This window comes from Aristolochia californica, unplaced genomic scaffold, assembly GCF_029961685.1.
Source record: "Aristolochia californica isolate CCGP_79_NKW_82.1479 unplaced genomic scaffold, dmAriCali1.0.hap1 SCAF_2, whole genome shotgun sequence".
In the NCBI taxonomy this organism is placed as follows: domain Eukaryota; kingdom Viridiplantae; phylum Streptophyta; class Magnoliopsida; order Piperales; family Aristolochiaceae; genus Aristolochia; species Aristolochia californica.
In genome coordinates, this window is record NW_027181881.1 from 48,725,681 (window position 1) to 48,747,740 (window position 22,060).

At 40.9% G+C, this 22,060-nt stretch overlaps 2 protein-coding genes, 1 long non-coding RNA gene and 1 other non-coding gene across 5 annotated transcripts; 2 read left to right on the forward strand and 2 right to left on the reverse strand.

Annotated features, from left to right (window-relative positions):
• Positions 1-228: 228 nt before the first annotated feature.
• Positions 229-3,016, forward strand: LOC137956558 (uncharacterized). The gene is made up of 2 exons (XR_011113250.1): positions 229-424; positions 2,589-3,016. It is a non-coding gene; the product is annotated as an uncharacterized lncRNA (long non-coding RNA).
• A 722-nt stretch (positions 3,017-3,738) lies between these two features.
• Positions 3,739-3,810, forward strand: TRNAQ-UUG (transfer RNA glutamine (anticodon UUG)). The gene has a single exon. It is a non-coding gene; the product is annotated as a tRNA-Gln (tRNA).
• Positions 3,811-4,048: 238 nt separating this feature from the next.
• LOC137956944 (uncharacterized) lies at positions 4,049-11,228 on the reverse strand. 2 transcript variants are annotated; one of them, XM_068804620.1, is made up of 4 exons: positions 10,930-11,228; positions 10,679-10,831; positions 8,908-8,979; positions 4,049-6,367 (listed from the first exon to the last, which is right to left on the reverse strand). In XM_068804620.1, exons 2-4 carry the CDS (start codon positions 10,686-10,688, stop codon positions 4,182-4,184), a joined length of 2,268 nt encoding a protein of 755 aa, XP_068660721.1. In that variant the 5' UTR covers positions 10,689-10,831; positions 10,930-11,228; the 3' UTR covers positions 4,049-4,181. The 2 variants fall into 2 exon arrangements, with proteins under 2 accessions (XP_068660721.1, XP_068660720.1); XM_068804619.1 differs by having other exon boundaries at positions 10,679-10,748; positions 10,823-11,228.
• A 2,362-nt stretch (positions 11,229-13,590) lies between these two features.
• Positions 13,591-16,087, reverse strand: LOC137956862 (F-box/kelch-repeat protein At5g15710-like). The gene is made up of 2 exons (XM_068804513.1): positions 15,546-16,087; positions 13,591-15,283 (listed from the first exon to the last, which is right to left on the reverse strand). The coding sequence occupies exon 2, from the start codon at positions 15,140-15,142 to the stop codon at positions 14,045-14,047; it is 1,098 nt and encodes a 365-aa protein (XP_068660614.1). The 5' UTR covers positions 15,143-15,283; positions 15,546-16,087; the 3' UTR covers positions 13,591-14,044.
• Between the last annotated feature and the right edge of the window lie 5,973 nt (positions 16,088-22,060).

Sequence of the window (22,060 nt, forward strand, 5' to 3'; positions counted from 1 at the left end):
TTTTTATTAATTATTTTTAGAAATAATAATGATCAAATTCTCAATTTTTTTTTTCTTTTCTAAGGTTCCAAACAGATCCTTTAGTGTCATTTCCAGGAAATTTGTTTTAACATAGAAATTGATTTTCAAGGAACGTTAGTGCCCCTCGATTCCCTGGGAAAGCATATCTCCCTAAAAAACCTAGGTTTTTTTATAGAAAAAGAAATAGTCTTCCCGGAGAGATTTCCAATAAGAATTATCGGCAAATCGTTTCTCTTGACAAAAGGGTGACGAGAGAGAAAGAAGGAAGAAGCCATGGCTGCATTGAAGTCGAGCTTTTTGAAGAAGATGTATTAATCAAACGGAAGAGAATTACAAAATTTGTGGGAGCACAAGTCGAGCTTTAAGTTGATGAAATCCTCTGAGACGGCTCTTTCGAAAGCAGGCAAGGCGTTTCTTTCTTCCTGTATTTTGTGTTTAGGGATGCAGAATAATTTGTTTACTTCAAATCTGAGAACTTTTAAATGCCGCTTACTCCATCGATAGGATTTTAGCTAGAGAAGACCAGATTTTTTGGATCTCGATTAAGTACCGGTCTCACATTTGTATTCTGCCGCGAAATGAAAACCTGAAATGTAATTTTATTTACGGAATACGGATATGAATGGTATTCAGAGTGAATAACTCGATTATCAGTGATGGTGAATGAAGTAATTTTGCTGACGCATAGTTTGGGCAAATATGTGGCTTTGGTGTTGGAGGTATATGTTCTGACATTGTCTGAAATTCTTGCTACTCTAGTCCTCGGTACTCCCGTTATTTGGAGTCGTTTAAGGCAGAAGGAGTTCTTTTTATCAATAAAAGAAATCTGAGTTGTCAACTACGCTTAAATTGCTCACCGCTTTGATCTATTTCATATATCTATGCATTCATAGAGGGAGCTTTGGTGAGGATCCTTGTCAGGTTGATGCTGTATGTTCCTTTCTATTTTTTATTCTTAGCAATTCAAATCTGCCTGTAGATGGATATGTAGTTGATGTCACTTCCCCTTGAGTTCCATCAGTATGTCATATATTCTCACGGTTTTGTATTTGTGGAATTTTCTGATTCCCCAACCGGTGGTCAATGATGTCACTGAAGATTGGGGTGTCTCTGTGATGGAACTTTCTGTTAAGCGTCTCTTCACTTCATGAGTTTTATCCTTGTGTTAAGTACATATATCCCTGCCTCTACGGAGCAGTGGGATTTAACAAAATGTTCCTATCGAGAAAGTCATACTGAGAATGAATTGCTACTTATTGTATAATTAAGATTATTTAAAAGTCAAAATTTGCAATCTTTGGTAATATTTTTTATATCTATATATATATGGAAAGAATGAGCTTCTGACTCTGAGGTTAGGAGAAAAGATACGACTTTGCCAACCAAAATTGTACTCCTGTGAAAGGACAAAAACCATTTTATTTATATTTTCTAGTTCATTTTTTCAAAAAAAATTTTATATTTCATGCCCTTTAGCGGTATTAATGTAAACTTCAAATCTTCAGTATCATTTGGGTGTTGAACTGCTGTTTGTTTTGCATGGTGATTAAGGAGTGGTTAGAAAATTATATATACAGGGAATAAACTACTTGAAATAATAGACAATAAGTGCAGTGCTAATACATGCTCTACCATTAGCATTTAAATTTTTGACAACATTACAACTGCCAAACTGGTAGTGTGTTTTTTCTCGGTCAAAGGCTTTCTTGATTCAAGTTTAAACATAAAAAAAAAAAAAAAAAAAAATGCTTCCTTGATTGTTGCCCATAGCAATGATGATTGACTTCCAATAACAACTGTTCTTGTTTAGAACATCTCCTCATTTCTACATCCCTGTTACCCCCTTAGCAATTGCATTCACTGGGAGTTGCTTAATGAGAAAAGGTAATATAAACCACATGTAACTTTACATTTCCTTTTGGATGTGTCTGCCTCTACATCAAGTGTGCTCTCCATATCTTTATCTGGTGGATGCATTTGATATGACTAGTGCTATATATCCATTTATGCTAAGTGTATGCGAAATGCTCCTTTTGCTTCTCCATTCACTAAAAACAATAAAGATGGTTGTTGCTGTCCTTGGCTCGTTGAACTCTGAGAAATGAAACGTTCATATTGCTGTGTCTAATGATAGTCCTTTCTTTATATGGTAATCAGTAGGTTGATTGCTTTGAGAAGATTTCCTTTGATTGTAAACTTCAACACTGCTGTTCCTTTGAACCCCAGATGAAAAAATGAAATTGTAAACTGTGGGACTAGGAACTGGTCATGTCTCTATGGTTATAAGTCTTGGATAAAATACTTGTTTAGATCTCTTCGATACGATCTTTGCATAGATGGCATTGCTGAAGTCCTCTTACCGAGGTTCCTATATAGCTCAATTTACCATTTGCCTGTTACTTAGGCTGCCAATTTCATAGGTGATACAGTGGACTGTGACGAGTCTTTTTTGGGACATTGTGCGTGGTATTTTCTTTTATATTCACCACTTCAATAGCAATTTCCATGGTTTAGTTACTTGTTTATTTGAACTATTGGTTGAAGACTCAAGCTTTCCTTTGCGACAGCATCAAGAGGTTTTCACTCAACTGGGGTGAAGAGAATGGGTGGAGACATGGCCATGGGCATGATGAGTTTTATTACCTTCATGCCAAGCACATGTACAATTTGAACAGGATGAAGTACCAGGCCGCAAAGATGTCTCTTCCAGTCTTCACTGCTTTCAGCATTGGTGTTGGTGTCCCTGTCTGTGCTGTCATATTCCAGCAAAAGAAGACAGCCTCTTCTTGATTCCTCTTCAGAGCCTAAAATTAGCTACTTTTGTTTTATTGTCTCTCCCATCGGCTCTCTGGATCTCGAAGACAAAGAATTAAAGTTCTGTTGTTTAACTTGATTAGGGAGGTGGGAAATGAGTGTCATGTGCCTTGCTTTTTGGAGTGGAAACTCTCTAGTACTGGGGTTTTAATAAAATCAAGCGTAGTGGTACCGGCTGCAAGGATTATTATTCTGTGAATTACATCATCAGGACTGTTATGAAGCATTTGGCGAGCACTTCAGTTACTGGATATTTTTAGCTACCAAGCTGACAGTAGCATTGGTATAATTCAGTAGCAATGGTTTCCACCTTGTCCTGCCATAGCATTAGCGGTTATTGGCAAATTATAATTCGTGAATAACTCAAAGAAATGATTTGGCACAAATTGAACATCACATGGAGCTTTCGCCTGCCTTGATTTGCTCATAAAATATACTCCTACAATGTATGGAAGGAGAAACTAAGCAGAGTGGCCTGAGAATTGGTCAACATGAACGAATCCAGGTAGCAATGGTTAAAAGATGAAGTACTTGGTTAAGAATCCCAGGCAGAATTATTGGGTCTATGCATCAAATAAGTATTTTCTAATCTTTAGAAATGAAATTCCACCATGACATGCTGGAGAAGAACTGAATCTTGATTTTCTTACTGTTCCAGCTTCTCTTTTTTGGTCTTCTCATTAATGTTTTAGGACTGCGTTCTAGAGTGAGAATAGTGCGTGTGCCTTCCTCCACTCAAACTGACCAAATCGGAGGCGACGTTGGGTTGCTAAATCAGAGAAAATTACATGAGGGAACCGACATTTATAGAGTCACACTCCCAATTCGATAACAACGAAAGGAGATATTTGTGGATCCAAGTAATGTAGTTGATAACTCTTGTTGTTTCCCCAATTTGCAATCGGTTCTATGGTGTAGTGGTTAGCACTCTGGACTTTGAATCCAGCGACCTGGGTTCGACTCCCGGTAGGACCTTATTTTATCCTTTGAATTCAACCTACTTACGAAAGATGCTAGTCGTGTATATCAACTCTTTGGTATTGATGGTCACATTCTCCATGTTATTTTGCACCAAAACATTGCTCAGTAAATCCAACATCACAAACAGTGCAAGAATCCTGTTGACACATTCACAAAGAATACTAAAATTTACATTTCTTCAGTGTTCAATGCCAATGGTCGTGTCTGAGCAAGAAACCTGGAGCAGTTGTAATAAGCACAAAAACCAATTTGCAGGCCAAGAAAAATACATTAACGGGTTAAGTCAGAGAATTCAACACGAAAACCCTGTAAGAGAATCTCCATAAAATTACAAACAATTCCACCCTTTTCATTCAGAATCACTTTCATGGCTGCAATTGGTCCGAGTATGACACAGAAGCACTGCACCCTGAAGTGCCAGACGACTCAGCAATGTCTTCCAACCTTACTGAAGCAGACATTTCCTGTACTAACTTCCCTCTATCAGAGCCATCTATGACTAAGTTTAATCTCTTCAGCCATATATCATAGTCCACAGGATATGGAGTCCCACATAAACTATCTACATAATCTGCAAAAGCCTTCAAGAGAGCGGAAACTTCTCCCAGATGTTGCTGAATCAAACGACGGGCCCAACATCTCTCCCTCCACTGCAGTGCAGACTCAATAGAGTCTTGCTGTTGCATTGGACCCCCACAGACGAAATACAGGAGATAAATAAGACTCTCAGCATCTGAAACTGGACACAGTTTTCCCTGTTGGAGAGCATACGTAGATGAAAATTGCAAATTTATAGCTGGACTGTCCTTATCTTCTAATACTGCACGGCCCCAAGACACGGGCATATATACGAATCTACCAGAGGTGCCTGCTGTTTCAACCCGAACTATATTTTCTGGACAAATATCTCCATGTTGGATATTGGCCAATGATGCACTTCTGAGTGCCGATAAGCAGTCCCTGCAGCATCTTAGAGCCTCTTCACAGGAAAATGGGCCTGAACGAGCAACAATAGAGGATAACTGCTCTCCCACTGAAGATGTAACAAGGATTGGGGTTCCGCACCAGGGGTGGTCACATCGACCACCTGGGCTTTGTTTCTTACAAGGACCTGAATGCAAAATCCTACCTGAGCCAATTATTTCAGGCAAGTACTTGCTTGAAACCCCCTGCGCTTTCATGACATTTAATACCTTAGTTTGCCTCTGTACTTGATACCACATACTCATATCCTCCCAAGACGGTTCAAGCCTAGATGGATGTGCCCCTACATAGACAGTTAGTAGCTCATTAGGACAATCAAGAGAAGCAGCACTATAGGACAAACAGTTTCCTTCAGTCAGTGTGTTCTGTATCTGAAATCCTTTCTCCTGTCCAGCCGCATCCTCCAACATCATGATCTCTCCTTGCTTTAGTTTTAAACGTGAAGTATGTTTTTGGAATGATTTCTGATCCTCATCACCATCAAGTTCCACAATTTCTTCACGCTTCTGGCTTGACTGCCTCAGAGGCATGGGCCCACCATATCCATTCCCGATAAGGCCACATTCTACCCTACGTTTCTGCAGGCGAAGACTATGATCTGCTGCTAATGAGGCAATAGATTTCCTTGGTGGTCCTTTCCACTGTATAATGGAATAAAAGGTTGCCAGAAGTAGCTGTAAGGTCCCTAGGTCCCCCCAATTTGGGTTCCCCAGCTTGTTCCATATCCGATCCACTGGTGAAACATTGATTTCTGAATGGTGTTTAATCCATTCTGCTACCGAGTGATATGGATTGCTTGAATTAATCTCAAGTTTGCTCAGATCACCACCAAACTTAATAACTCCTCCAAACTTGGAATCAAGGACAAGTAAATAAACACAATCACTGCTAACAGAGCTGCATTTGCTCAAACTCCTTGAGAGAAGTATGTGGAATCCATAAAAGAGAGACTCACAAATTGTTGCTGCAGAAAACCCCAAGTCATTCCCCTCTGAAATGTCTGACTTAAATAATGCAAGCTCAACCAGTTGATCCCACTGGACATGTGCATCACTATCACCATTTGTTCTTGCCAAGATAGCAGCCCCACATAGGCTCCCTAGTCTTCCCTTTGCTATAGCGCTTTCCACATCATAAAACTTGGATCCAGGATGTCTGGGACAAGACACTAAGAATGGAATAGGTCCACTTCGGTGCCAAAAGGTGCGCCATAGGCCTTCTATGATTGCATGAAGGAAATCTTCCAATGCAAGGAACTCATCTTCTTTTAGGTCATCAGAAGAATACACTGAATAGGGCATTCGAAAAAGTTGCTGAAATGAGATGCCTTCCAAAGCATAATCAAGTTTGCGCAAGTCATCAATTGGAAAAGGGGATTTTAACAAATTTTTCCTGTTAGTAGAATTTGGGCAAGTTTTCTCAAGAACCCAATCTTCAAGATCTTGGGAAAACAAATCAAGATCAACAAGTTTTTTGGCATATTCTTTCAGGCCCTTGAATGTTCTTCTAGATGAAGGAAAAAATCTGCTTGAATTGGAGATCTCAGACCTTCTATCAGGGGAAATGCCTGCATTAGAGACCAACTACATTAATATAGCTACTTGCAACTTTCCTCGTATTTTGAAAATAAAACCAAAATTTTAAATGGAAAGCTTGAAAAAACCAGAAAAATTAACACACATACTTATTTGGTATTTTAATCAACAAAACTGTATATTACACTAGCATATTTAGCTCATGCATTATGTACATTGTACCTGCATGGTTTCTTCTACAAATTATGTACACAAAAAATAAGTTGAAGATGTATCACTTTTATCACAAAAAAAATAAAAAATTGAAGACCAGATTACAGGTATAATTTTGCAGAGATGTTCAGTCAAAATTGCCTTGCAGTTGATAATGTGTGCACTTATTGAGGCTTTACAGCAATCAATAGAGGTATATAGAAGGATGTGCTAGCAGCGTATTTAAGGACTCCTAGGTATATGTTGCACTCATTTTTGAATTAAATGATAGCACTAAACAGGACTTCCTCATTCATAAAAGAAGAACAGTAATAAATTTGGAGAACCATAAGTTAGAAAAATGTAACAGGAGTACGATGATAGCACAAATTACCCTCAACAGAAACTGACTCATTTCCAGTAATTGATGCAGCTATATTATTTCACTATCAGCTCAATGCATGTTGGAGCAGATACAAAGAGTCCAACTTATTGAAAAAGACATACAATAAACTTTCATTTCAGAAAAATAAGTTTTGGTGTACACCGCAGATTTTCAAGCTCAAAGTTGAAAGATCTTGATTGCTTTATAGAAAACTTTGTAGTTGGTAATTTGTATAATACCAGATTCCGTCCATCACAATGCCTATAAAGGAGGACTGTGTCTTTAACAATATTGTAGAAATGTTCTCAGCCACCGAAAGAATAGGCTGGATGCTTCTAGAACCAGGTTCAGGTCCAAATAGACCATTTTGAAGACATTTAAAATTTTTAAACAAATCTTTTTCTAAATGACATGATGACCGGTAGTCTTGAGCTGGTCCAGAGTTTTCCTCGAGTAACACTGCAATCTCATTTAAATTTCAAACCAAGTAACCATTTTGATCAATAGGCCTTCACAAGGTTTACAGGTTGAACAGGTTGACATGCTCAATCAGTCAGTTTATGTGGAAATAATGTTAGGCAGACAACTTCGAGATATTTCTAACGTCCAAAATGAAAGAAAAGCCTACACGGCACTCGGTTTTCTTGCTCTAACTACATAAACGTCCATATAGGTATGACTATCAAACAAAAACCATGAATATGTAAGGACCAAACTAGCTCACCAACATAAAGATGAAAAGGGGATTATGTGAAATGATACTATAAAATAATGAAGAAAATAGATACGAGAGAGAGTAGTAGGATGGGAGGAGGAGGAAGGTTTGAGAAGAGAGCGAGAGCTTCTCTCGATGGGGAAAAGCAAGAGCCCCATCTCTCTCTTTTATTCACTTTAAGTGGATAGGGAGAAAAAGACCTCTCTACCCTCGTACATGCATCTCATTATATCTTCATAATTACTAGTCTAAACACTATGAAACTTGGGCCATAGACTAATATAAACATACTGAATCTAATGACACTCTCACTAAAATATACAGATACTGTGAAATGACCAAACTACCCCTAACTTTATTTTTAACAGACACCCTGGTAGCTGTCCCCCTCTGTGAGAGAGAGTGATACCAATTTTCAGACCACGGAAATGGGCTATTGAACCAATAATTGTCTGCGCTAAGGTTGTGATTGACAGTTGTGTGTACAACCAGAATCAACTCAAATCCCAGTTCATCCTTGTTGAAACTGGACAACTAAATGCAGTTCTTACAACATTGATCTGTACAATAAGAGCATAAAACATCACAATATATTTCAGGCCACGGAAATGGGTATGTTGATACGTAGGATCATGACTTTAGACTTATTCATTTGGTTTTTCGAAAGAAAACCATAATTCTCAAATAAATTTTTTTTTAAATGAAATTTTTTTTGTATATTTTGACTCAAGCAAATATTGTCAATTACGAAGGAAAAGATAATTATGCAAAGGACTATCTGATCTTTCAACAATCCAATATAACAATGATGCGAGCTCAGATATCGATTTTCGATTGGCTTTTCTAAAGAAAACCATATCATCAACAAAATGATACAGGATCAAGCAAAAATCTCAATTATGAGGAAAAATATCATCTGCAAAGGAAGATCCAACTTTTCAAAAATCTAATATAACAATGATGGGAGCTCCTATACATCATTTAAATATGTTTAAGTTTATTTTGGATGGTGAAGCACAAATAAAACTATTTCATATACATACATACATACATATATAAAAACACAAATCTTATACATTTATCAGCAGCAAACAGCTGATAAGATTCACCAAAAAAATCATTTAAATTTTCAGTTAGCATACAGAAATGCAAAAGGAGTATAGCTCCACCAGTAGAAAGCATTCCAAAGCATATAACAGGCTGAGGTCATGAGACAGAACATGAAGCATTGACATAAAAAAATTACTGGAAAGCACTGGAGATGCTGAGCAAAAACTGACCACATTTAGACCTCCTAAAACTTCCATCCAGACTTTTCCCTGGAGATGAATCCAAATTCTTTTGCTGGAACCCTGAGCCACATGAACACCAAGATAAAATCACAAGTTTCATATAACAAATGCAAAAAATCAGGCCAGGTCCCTGGATTTGTGCTCAATATAAATGCTTCGTTATAACAAACAACAGGACATAAGCGAACAATGTTTTCTTAATCTGCGTTTTGAGGAACCCCCTGTGTTAACAATAGCCAAAATAAACCTTATAGGAGCAGTAAAAAAATGTTTTACCAGTACTGAGAGAGAGAGAGAGAGAGAGAGAGAGCTAGAACATGCCAAATAAAAAACTAACAGCTGCAGCATGAGAACAAGGTATTCCCAGATTAAATATTTAAAGTATTAGCATGTTTGAAGAGAGTTTTTGAAGGAGGGCCAAAACTCCTAGTATAACATTTATTTGCATATGTTCCCATAACTTCACTGAAAGGCAATTGCTCCCTCCTTCTGACTGCACTAGTGACTGCTTTTTACACAAATGTGGACGATTAGGAAGCCATTGCTATATCATAGAAGCAATAATGCTAATTGTTACTGTGGTGCAAGCTATGATTCTGTTCATCCAAGCCAACACTGAAGATAATGAAAGCTGGACTTATTAATAAAAAAAAAGCCGTTGGGTACTAGCATTAATGTAGACACTAAAGCAGGAGCTTCAAAAATTTCCAACAGAGTCAGTATAGATATGGCCAGTGGAAAAGATAGAAGAAGACAAACAACCATTTGGCTAGATATTATCAACAACTGAAAAGCATGGCATGATTATTACATTAAAAGATTAAGGTCTACTTGAAGGATCTGCAAAGCATATCTTATATCTGAAACAAGAAAACAAACAGCATCTAGGTGTTATACAAGGAAAGTTTAAGCAGGAATTTGGACATGCTACCTAAATTTCAAGGGTGGTTTCATCACCAATAAGCTACATGGGCCAGCATCTTAAACTGGGTTTCCTCCACATACACTTCCTATTTTGCTTCTCTTTGGTCACTGATTTATGCACATGATTCTGATATCAGAATTGCACTCTAAAACCAGTCATCAGCATAATCGGACAAAGAGAAAACTAGAGAGAGTGAGAGAGATATTAGGAAACAGTTAACAGTAAAAAATATTAATTTACATTAGTTACTTTTAAAAAAATAAAAAATTGCATCAATTAGCTCAGACTCCTGACTCTGCTTATATCTTCTATGTGCTGCTTATGTCATGAGTTTTGGCTCTTCTACTTTCTCTAATGATATAATAGACGGTTTGTAAGCATGCATTTCACATTACGTCCATGCTTCAGAATTAGATATTCTCCATCTCCTCCCTGCCTATTTGAAGCTCTTATAGCTTTACTTAGTTCACAGTTGTAAGTTTCAACTGATAAAATTTAAGTTGTCTATACATTCACCGTTACTTGGTATAAAGGGTACCCTTCTACAGTAAGCCAGGTGTAGCTATTCTCACTTCGTACCAGAGCTTTAAAAAAGTAGACAGTCAACACAAGATACCAGAAACAAAACACCCTAACACCAAACAATACACAGGCAATACGGTAACATTCAAATAAAATAAGAAATTTCACTAGTTTCTCATTTCATATACCTTCCCCATGTAAAACAAACAAAGCGCTCAACTCAATACCAGAAAGCCAACACAAAAACATAACAAACAACCATCTGCCTCTGTAATTCCAAGCTCAACCACAAAGAAGATAAAAAAAAGTTACCTAATTTCATGGCGAGATCACGAAATAGAACGACCCCAACCAGGACGCAATAGTATTACACCACCCCAATCTGTCAGAAGTCACCAAACTGTGAAACCCTAAGCTTAGCATTCTTCTCCAGAAGCAAGTCCCGCCTCCACTTACCTACAGTTGCTTCACTCCAAGAAACGCAGGAAAAACTTTCCAAATTCAGCAACCAAAAACCGAAAGGAAGAAACAAACTGAAGAGCATCCTGAGTCTGAGCACCCACTCGCCAAGAAAGAAACTACTCAGCTCTTTCTCTTCCTCCAATCTCATCCCAGAGCACTCTCCCGATCCTCGCTCCCCTAAACTGTTTATTGTTCCTCTCAATTTTCTCTTTTTTTTATATTCTTTTTTCCACATATATTGATTAATTATAGGAAGGAGAGCGTAAAGCTGAAGCTTACAGCAGGGCTGGTCCCATCGAAAATGATGCCTCCACGGTATTTTTATATAAAATATTTAAATATTTTATATAATAATCAATATATTCTCTTTCTGTGGCTTGCGAACTGTGATTAACTTGCAGGTATCTGCTCTCCCTATGCCGTTTTCTGGTTTGTTTTTTTAGCGTTTGGGGTTTTGGACTCTCGTGGGGATTTTATTCGTCAAAAACGAACGGGCGGATGCGGATCTATCCGCTTCCGACAGAATGTTGTTGACCCAAAACCGGTGAAAGTACGGGAAGAGGCAGTTGGAGGCTTGTTATTTGTATTTTATAATGCAGCTTCAATGGTCTCAACCCCTTCTGATCCCTACCCGAACCCACAATCAACCCACAGGTGCGTACGAAGGTTTCAACAACGGCTCGTACAAAAAGCAATCAAGCCAGGCGACTGGTGCAGCCGAGATTGATGATATCGTTCCGGCCTCCGGGCTGTTCGCTCACCTGGTCCCCCACCATCATTCATGATCGAATTCTTGCAGTTAATACCACATGGACTTGCGTTTTCTGAGGACCCAACCGACCTTAAAATCATTAAACAAAGACTAGAATCAATTGATTAACCCATTAAAAATGTTTCTTTAAAGCAGCTTCTGGTATATTAAGTTCTTAAAAAGCATGGTTGTTAGTGATCAATTCAAACACTAAAACAATCATTCTTCCACCAACCAAAAAGCAAGCATGTAGATCTAGAATAATAAATGAAATGGCTGAAGTTACAAAAAAAGGTACAAAAGGATGGGGTCTCAATTAATTCTGATGGGCGCAAATCATTTTGTTAGCTGAGTCAAAGTTTGCAGTTGGGCTGAAAATAAAGAGGGTGTTTTTCATCAGTTAATGGAAATAAATTAGATGGGAGTTCCTTGTGGAACTTTATTTGCTTCAAATCATTGAGTTGCTTGTGGGTCAGTCAATAACTCTTGTGGAGATGGAAAAAGTAGTAGGTTGTGAATGGTTACTGTTAGTTTTGATCTTGAGGTCTTGATATGATTGATCATGGCTCAAGTTGTTCATGAATTGACTCCCAAACCAGAAATTCTGTCAACTTGTGAGACCAAAACACAGGATTTCTGTCCACTTGCTCCTCAACATCACCCAAGACTGTCTCATTGAATCAACAACCACAAACCCTGCATTTGGATTTCAATTCTGCAACACACATCGGGGGTTCCAAAAACTTTCTCTTTTTTCTTAGTTAAATCTGAAGAAGTTACTGAAATAAACGAAGTCATGGCGAGGAACCATCCAAAATACAACAATTCCTTTTCAAGATTAGACCTCTAGAGCCACAAGAAACAGACACAGTTACACAATGCACAATACAGAGAGAGAGAGAGAAAAAGAGAGAAATTCCTCTCTTTCCCTATCTCAAGGTTTGTCCATCTAGCATCCACACTAAATTAAGGAGTGCTGCTGTGTATCCTTAGGAGCATGAGGGAGGAGAGAAATTCCTTCCTTTCCTTATCTTATGGTACATGCAACTAGCATCCACACTAAATTGAGTGCTGTTCAGTATCCCAAGGAGCAGAAAGGCAGAGCAAGAAGACAAGGAATCTTTTAACAGAGGGAGGAGTTCCTCCATTTTCCTATTAATGTTATGCTCACCTAGCATCAGCACTAAATTAAAGAGTGCTGCTGTGTATCCTAAGGAGCACAAAGGCAGATCAAATAGACAAGGTATGTTTTAACAACACCATCTCTTTCTAATTCTTCTTCCTCTCCATAAATTTTCACTCATCTCAAACATTCACACCTGAAACCATCATATCCAAAAACCAAGTCTTTACTTTTAATTTTAATGCTTCCGTTTTTTGCTGTCTACCCTACAATAAATTCTTACCATTCTGAAGCGCACAATTCCTTCGAATTTTTACTATGGCTTTGCACATGAATCACTCAATCTACAAGGATATTGTTCAAGAAGATAAGTGCATACCAAATAGTGCAGAAGAATCAGACTGGGAAGTCCCAAAAAAAAACTCCAAATACTAACTACAAACAAAAAATGCATTTGAAACAAGCCTTACTTTTGATTCCAGTGTTAGATATTAAAGGACTCTGCCGAACTCACTGGAACACATCCCACTTGAACTTTATTGGATTAGTTTGTTTCTGAAGTAATCTAAGTTATGGAAGTCAAGCCTCTTGACAGTATAAACCAAAATATCACCATATAGCTCTCAGTCAGTTAGAATTAACTATTACAGTTATTCTATTACACATACCTCAAATTAGTAAAACAACTGCCATTTGTAACCAATCAACCAGTGAATTTGCATTTTATCGTTGTAAACAAAAATGGAGCAGCAACTACAAAAAAATTCTTGCAATTGAGAATGAACAAATCATAGGATTCATAGCAACTGGAGTTGCAACAACATTGCTAACATAGAAAATGTAGAATATTCACACCATGAAGCATAGCTGTAACCATCATCGAGCAGAACCAGATCCAGAAATTTCAAATGAGTACATCAATTCGCGGCTCCACAGCATGACCAAACCATGAATTCAAAAATGGAGCAGCAACTACAAAAAATTTCTTGCAATTGAGAATGAACAAGTCATAGGATTCATAGCAACTGGAGTTGCAACAACATTGTTAACATAGAAAATGTAGAATATTCACACCATGAAGCATAGCTGTGACCATGATCACGCAGAACCAGATCCAGAAATTTCAAATGAGTACATCAATTCGCGGCTCCACAGCATGACCAAACCATGAATTCAAAAATGGAGCAGCAACTACAAAAAATTTCTTGCAATTGAGAATGAACAAGTCATAGGATTCATAGCAACTGGAGTTGCAACAACATTGTTAACATAGAAAATGTAGAATATTCACACCATGAAGCATAGCTGAGACCATGATCGCGCAGAACCAGATGCAGATATTTCAAATGAGTACATCAATTCGCGGCTCCAAAGCATGCCCAAACCATGAATTCATACCCAGCCAACTTCCTAGGGGACAAGGAGGGAGCCACCACCACATCTTTTCCAGTAAGTCATACATCAGAACAAGTGCAGACCCTCTCTTACAGAAACAAATTTTTCCCTGGCGATCAACCACATTGAAGTGGCTGAAGTTTCCATGCCCCAATTTAGAAAACAAATGGTCTGGCATGAAACAGATTAATCTCCACTGCCTCTCAACATTATCAAGTTCCCAAATCCCAATTCTCTTCATCACACCAAGCTCCTCAATCCCTCCAACCAAAACCAAAGCCTCCTGATGCTTGAGTAAATGCGAACAAACAACACTTGGAATAGCCACATTGATGGAGCCCCATAGGCCAGAACTCAATTCAAAGTACAAAAGTTTGTCTGGACCATGAGTTAAGCAGAAAAAAAAATCATCCAGATAAACAGCGCTGCCCAACATTGCAAAGCGTCCCTTGTGCATTCCTGTTACCCTCCAAGAATTTGTTTCTGAGTCATACATCTGAGAGTAAATTCTGTCAGCATTACTGACAGCAAGGATCTTGAACGAAGAATGTAGATCGATAATGGCAATCACATAGGGTTGAGTAGTCATTGAAGGTATCACTGGGGGGATGCTTTTGTAGTTTTTCGTGAAAAGATTAGCTACAACCATTGAACCGTTTCTATCTTCAGCCAAAACAAGGGCCCCGCTAGAGACTAGAGCACATTGGAGCTTGCAGCAAGTGGTCGGAGAAGAAGGTGAAAAGAACGATAGAGGAAGCAAAACCCATTTGTTTTCTATTGGATTATATGCAGCAGCAACGTCTTTGCGGTAAAAATCAGCAAACAGAACGAAATAGAGGTCTGGATGCGATACCTGTGCATAAGCAACACGAAAAGAATGGGACTGGATGAGGGAATTAAACCTTTTGGAGACAGCTTTCATCGGAAATAGGGTGGAGATAGGGAGATAAGAGAGAATAGTTTCCCAAATGTGATTTGGAAGCAGTTCCCAAGAAGAAATCATATCTGATTCACAAGTTCCACGTCCTGAGAAACTAAGTTCCATGGAAGAATCTCCAAGGGTTTATTACTATTGAGACCGTGAAGTATTTCCGAAAACCCCAGATTGGATTAAAACCAGAAATCCGGACCGGTAATTTCTTCCTTTCACAGGCAAATGCAAAATTCAACTCTGAATCCGCGCATTCTGTAAAGAGTAACCAGATGAAATTCCATGAGAGAAGTGAGAGCTGCAAGGAATTTCAATAACCAAAACAGACGTATGCAAACTAATTTTATCAAAATTAGCTTTACCACGCATTCAGCAACTGAAGAAAGATAACAAAAGAATCACGCGGGGAAAAAATTGTATAAAAATATAATTGTCCAGGGAGCGGATAAGAGTTTACGATACACCAGGCCAGACTCACATAACGAATCACGAAGCCACAAATCTCAATTTCGCCTACCTCTTCAATCAACGTTCATTTCTCGCGGTTCTTTCGATCTCTTGTGAGACTCGGGGAAACCGGAAGTCAAAACAATTTGGGAGACCGAATTCCGTCTCGTCCAGGGCAAAAGGGTTTTCATCCATGAGCCTCCCATCCAAAAACTTTTTTTATTCCGTCTAATCCGAGGAACATTCCAGCTATCAAAGTTAAAGACGCTTGTAAGAACCGGTCCGCTCTAACCAGATTCCTCTGAGACTGGAACTAAATCTTATTTGAGGAAGGGAGTAGCTCTGAGCTTCAACATAGGTGACTAGTGACAGGTGAGGCGGTGGGTTGGGAGTTGGAAATAGAGAAAGGGGCGGACAGCATTGAGAAGCGGGATCCTGTGGACCCCTATCAAACGATGTCACAGCTCAAATTGAGTCCAAACAGACCAAATCGGTGTTGGTAGAAACATCTCCAGGAATTCGCATTCTGCAAGTAAATTTTCAAAAAAATGGTTAAGAATTTATTATTTTCACTTTTACGAAGAATAATCCAAGTCTTATTTGCACGATTAACCTAAAATTCACCGAATTAACTCACGAGGGATTCTTGGGCCTTTGGATTTGGGTGAACCAACCCAACTTAAATAGCTTGACCAGGAGTCTGGGTCACAAAACACTGGTTGTAAATACGCAACCATGATAACCAAAACACTCTTACCGAGACAGTTTCGGGTCTCATCGGAGAAAAAAACAGAACGCTAGCGATATCGAATTCGATCGATTTCTTGCCTTGTTGAAGCCGCCAGGGAAATTTTGGGGTTTTCTTACATACTCGCTAACTGTTCTCGGCTCATGAGGGAGGTGGAAGGACGAAGGAGGGGGATGAGAGATCACTCTTTCGATGTTGATCTCGCTATTTGGCATCAAGAAAAATAAATACAGTACTGGAAGACGGTGGAAGAAAGAAAACATAACAGAAAGGAAGAAGAAGATAAAACGAAGAATTTCTTAAAGGCGCTAACGAAAAAAAAAAAAACCAAAAGGAAACACAGAAAATTGAGCACCGGAAGAGAAAGAAAAGAACAGAAAATACAGAGCTGACGATAAGCAAAAGAACAGAGGACGAAAAGGAATGCATTGAAAGAGCGGCAACGGCACCGCGGCGAAAAATATAGCGAAGAAAGAAAGGTCGAAATATAAATAACGTTGCCTTGAAGAGAATAAAGAAACGCCGTGGTTGTTACGAATCACGGACGAATAAAAGAAAATAAAAATACTGATAGAGATAAAGATAATTAGTGTTTGAATTAAAGAAAGACTCAAATTGTAGAGTCTGATTACCTCCAATCTTTCTGTATCATTCTATAAATAGTTTACACCTGATCAATAATAATTACGGTAATATTATTATTTATTCCTATATTTTATATGGTATCAGAGCTTCCAATCAATTAATCAGAACCAGTCTGTCGTCGCTAGAAATCCTTATTGGAAGCAGCCTCTGTAGCTGCAGCCCACTACCACCGCCCATATCTAGTATTTTCTTTCCCTTTCTCCGTAGAATTTCGACAGAGGTATTTTGAAGAAGAAAAAAAATCTTTACCCTTCATAGCAGAGCCTGACAAAGCACCAACCCCCCCCCCCCCCCCGCTACCGCTTCCTGCGCTTTGTCGCCATTGAGCCGCACCTCCATCCGTCACAGTTACCCTACCGCTTGTTGCCCATTGCCAGCAACTTCCCGCAACGAATAGTTCATCTCTCATGTCGTTGTCGCCCGACGTCCTCGTCGTCGACTCCCCTTTGCCATTGTCGTCCATCGTTTCCGCTGTCGCTGCCGCCTGCATCCGCTCTGCCGAAAACCACGCTCGTTAGTGCCACAAGTGCTTCCTTCGGTCTCCTCTCGACGCGGTTCAGTCTTGCTGATGCCAACACTGTTGTTCCGTCTCGCCACCGTCATTCACCCCTCCGCCAAGTGTCGACTGCCCCTAGCCAGCCGATGCCACACAGAACCCCTTGCTCTTCCTTCTCTCTTCTCTTGTTGACGATTTAACTCCGAAATCGGTCCACCCCGCTGCCACCTGTCGCTCATCGTCGTTGCCATTCACCCCTCCGGCCACAACGCCTGTTAGAGTGGTTCCGTCCACTCTTGTAGGCGATAGTTTTACGCACCTAACAGATCAATCTTTTGGGTCTATTGGCTAGCCGTTGTCATGGTATCAGAGCGTGGCATGTTACATCTTGTGTTCAAATGCCGTGAGAGGCGGTCAAAAATGGGTGGGGTGGGTGTTAGAGTAGTTTCGTCCACTATTGTATGTGATAGTTCTCCGCACCTAACAGATCGATCTTTTGGGTGTATTGGCTGGCCGCTGTGATAGTATCAGAGCTGGGCACGCCACGTCCCACATTCGAATCCCGTGAGAGGCAGTCAAAAATGGGTAGGGTGGATGTCAGAGTAGTTCCGTCCACTCTTGTAAGTGGTAACTTTCCGCACTAAACATATCGGTCTTTTGGGTGTATTTTCTAGCCGTAGTCAATGCTGACAACCCCAAGCCAATCAGAGCACCCCCCCCCCCCTCCCCCCCCCCCCCCCCCCCCCCCCCAATCTCGGCAGTACCAAGACAACCTAAGTTCAAGGGGGGAATTATTTCCCCCCATTGGATGCGCAGCATGCGAACTCGCACGTGCAATATTTTTTTATTAAAAAAAAAACTGTCGCCACCTTTTGTTACCCCGTGCAGAGCTCCTCCGTTCTGTGTTTTTCTCCAAAGGCTCTGTTTCAGTCGACGCTTGTGTTGTTCCCCAGTCGCCGCTCAGCCTTGTTCTGTCTCTACCCCGACCTATTTTTCCCTCCTCCCTTCGAAGCCACCGTTGTTCGCCCCGACGTCCACAATACAGACCACCCCGAGCTTGTCGATCAAGCCAAGAGTTCTCTCCCCCTCCGAAATCGGTCCACCCCGCTGCCACCTGTCGCTCATCGTCGTTGCCATTCACCCCTCCGGCCACAACGCTTGTTAGAGTGGTTCCGTCCACTCTTGTAGGCGATAGTTTTACGCACCTAACAGATCAATCTTTTGGGTCTATTGGCTAGCCGCTGTCATGGTATCAGAGCGTGGCATGTTACATCTTGTGTTCAAATGCCGTGAGAGGCGGTCAAAAATGGGTGGGGTGGGTGTTAGAGTAGTTTCGTCCACTATTGTATGTGATAGTTTCTCCGCACCTAACAGATCGGTCTTTTGGGTGTATTGGTTGGCCGCTGTGATAGTATCAGAGCTGGGCACGCCACGTCCCACATTCGAATCCCGTGAGAGGCAGTCAAAAATGGGTAGGGTGGATGTCAGAGTAGTTCCGTCCACTCTTGTAAGTGGTAACTTTCCGCACTAAACATATCGGTCTTTTGGGTGTATTTTCTAGCCGTAGTCAATGCTGACAACCCCAAGCCAATCAGAGCACACCCCCCCCCCCAATCTCGGCAGTACCAAGACAACCTAAGTTCAAGGGGGGAATTATTTCCCCCCATTGGATGCGCAGCATGCGAACTCGCACGTGCAATATTTTTTTATTAAAAAAAAAACTGTCGCCACCTTTTGTTACCCCGTGCAGAGCTCCTCCGTTCTGTGTTTTTCTCCAAAGGCTCTGTTTCAGTCGACGCTTGTGTTGTTCCCCAGTCGCCGCTCAGCCTTGTTCTGTCTCTACCCCGACCTATTTTTCCCTCCTCCCTTCGAAGCCACCGTTGTTCGCCCCGACGTCCACAATACAGACCACCCCGAGCTTGTCGATCAAGCCAAGAGTTCTCTCCCCCTCCTCCACCACCCCGCCCCCCACACACACACACACACACCGAACCCCTCGTCTCTCCAAAGTCATCTCTACTGACGCTATCTCCGGAAAATCACTCTCCCGTCGCCCTGCTACCGCCTTATGCCTCCACTGTCAGCTCTGCCGGCAACCACACAGCCAACGCTGCACAGAACCCCCTAATCTTCCTTCTCTCTTCTATCGTCGTCGATTTACCGCCGGAATAAGGTCGACTCTGCTACCGCTTGCCGCCATTCGCCCCTCCAACAACAGCACCATCCACCCCCAGCCTCACGACGCCCGTCTTGGCAGCACCGAGACGACCTAATTTCAAGGGTGAAAATTATTTTTTCCCCTTGGATGTGCCGTCCCACGAACGTACGTGCGAATTCGCACTTGGGCTTTAGCATGGGTGGCATTTTTTTTATTAAAAAAAAAAAATCTCAATCAAGAACCTCTTCATCCTATTCGGACAATGTGATTCCGTCCGCCCCAACGTTTGTCTTGCCACCGAACGATGAAATTCCGTCTGAGTGTCATTGCTCTTCCAGCAAAAGAAGCAATTTCGTCCCTCCAGCCACCTCTAGTGTCGTTACTCTTCCATCGGACAGTGCAATTCCGTTCGCACCAGTCGCCTCCAGTGATGTTGGTTTGCCACCTGACGATGAAATTTTGTCCACACCAACCGCCTCCAGTGCCGCTGCTCTTCCAACGGATGATGCAATTCCGTCTGCAGCAATTGCCTCCAGTGTCGTTGCTTTGCCACCTGACGATGAAATTCCATCCGCACCAGCCGCCTTCAATGCCGCTGCTCTCTCCAAACCACTTCCAAGAACATTCTTTTTGAAGATCAAGATTAGACTCTCCTGTTGGATTCCATCTTGCAAGGGCATGATAGAGATAGAGATAAACATAGTGATATATATAAAGATAATGATAAAAATGAAGATAACTAGTGTTTGAATTAGAAATAAACTCAACTTGTAGAGTCCTAATCACCTACAATCTTTCTGTATAATTCTATACATAGTTCACATCTGATTAATAATAGTTACGACAATATTATTCTTCATTCCTATATTCTATAGAAAGAAGCATTGAAAGAGAGAGTGTACGCGAAATATGAATAATGTTAAATACCTGGAAGAAGAAGAAGACGAACGTAGTCAAGGATGTTACGGCGTTGCGGCACTGCATGGCTGTCAAAGGTGGTTCCGGTCCAACTGTCTTGAGTAGGTTGGTTTTCCGCACTTAAGACTAGTCTTTTAGGTTGCATTGACCAACCCCTTGATATGGTATCGGAGCCAGATCCAGCACGTCCTACCTTCGAATCCCACGGGGAGCGGTAAGAGGTGGGGTGGCTGTTAGAGGAGGTTCCGGTCCACCTCTCTTGAATAGGTTGGTTTTTCGCACTTAAACGACTAGTCTCTTAGGTTGAATTGCCCAACCTCTTGACAATGGCACCAAGAATTATAAAAAAAAAAAAGATAAAGAAGAAAGAAGGGTTGAAAGAAAGAGTGTAAGCGAAATTTGGATAATGTTAAGTACTTGGAAGAAGAAGAAGAAGGACATAATCAAGGTTGTTCACGTCGTTCCCAATGCATAATTCCAATTGCAATAAAGGAAGATCACAAAGAGAAACACTGATGACGCGTGCCTTCCAAGAACTCAACGCCTCTCACCATCTCTTTTATCTCCAAAAAGTTTTACTATAAATAGTTCGACCTTTTTGGAGACGAAAGAGATAGCGAGAGACATTGAGTTCAAGTTCTTGCGCTGTTGAGGTCTGGGAGGTCTGGACGAGGGACAAAGGGTGATGGAGGAGAATCATAGATCATTTTGTTAGGTAAGAAAAATAGGTAAGAAAAACAAATAAAAGCATAAATCAAAGACAGGAGAAGAGAAAGAAAACAGAAGCAAGAAAGAACCAAAAAACGAAACGGAGCATTGTATAGCTGAATGTCTCCAATAAATAAAAACAAAAAACAAAGGAAGAACCACAATCATACCCAAGCCACCCCTCAGAGATTAGAAAAATAGGAAGAGCGAGAGATTTTTTAGGGAAAAATCGATAATGACAATAGGAAGCGGTAACCACGCACGACATAAAGATTTACGTGGTTCAAAAAATTGCCTACATCCAGAGGAGTTGCAGAAGATTTTATTATGTTGATGAATCTCAATAAAGTTTTTACTCACAATAGTACACAACCTCACCGTTACAACAAGCCCAGAGAGTTCTCTGTAGCAACAGTGACGGGTGTCGAGAGCCTCTCTTCCAGAACGACGTGAAATCACCTCTCCTTACTGCCTCTACCAACAGCACCAGAATGCCTCACTGCTGCCTCTACCAGCAGCATCACGGGAACGCCTCCCTGTTGCCTCTACCAGCAGCATCACGGGAACGCCTCCCAGCTGCACCCCCCCCCCCCCCCGCTCGTGTCGAACCCCTCGTCTCTCCAAAGTCATCTCTCTCGACACTACCTCCAGAAATCACTCTATTGTTGCCCAATGTCCTCGTCGCCCCACTACCGCTTGACACTATTAGCTCTGTCGGCAACCACATAGCCAGCACCGCACAGAACCCGCAAATCTTCCTTCTCTCTTCTCTCGTCACCGATTTACCGCCGGAATAAGGTTGACTCCGTTGCCGCTTGCCGCCGTTCTCCCCTCTGGGCACAGCACTGACCACCCCCCAGCCTCCCGACGCCCGTTTCAGCAGCACCGAGATGGCCTAAGTTCAAGGGGGGA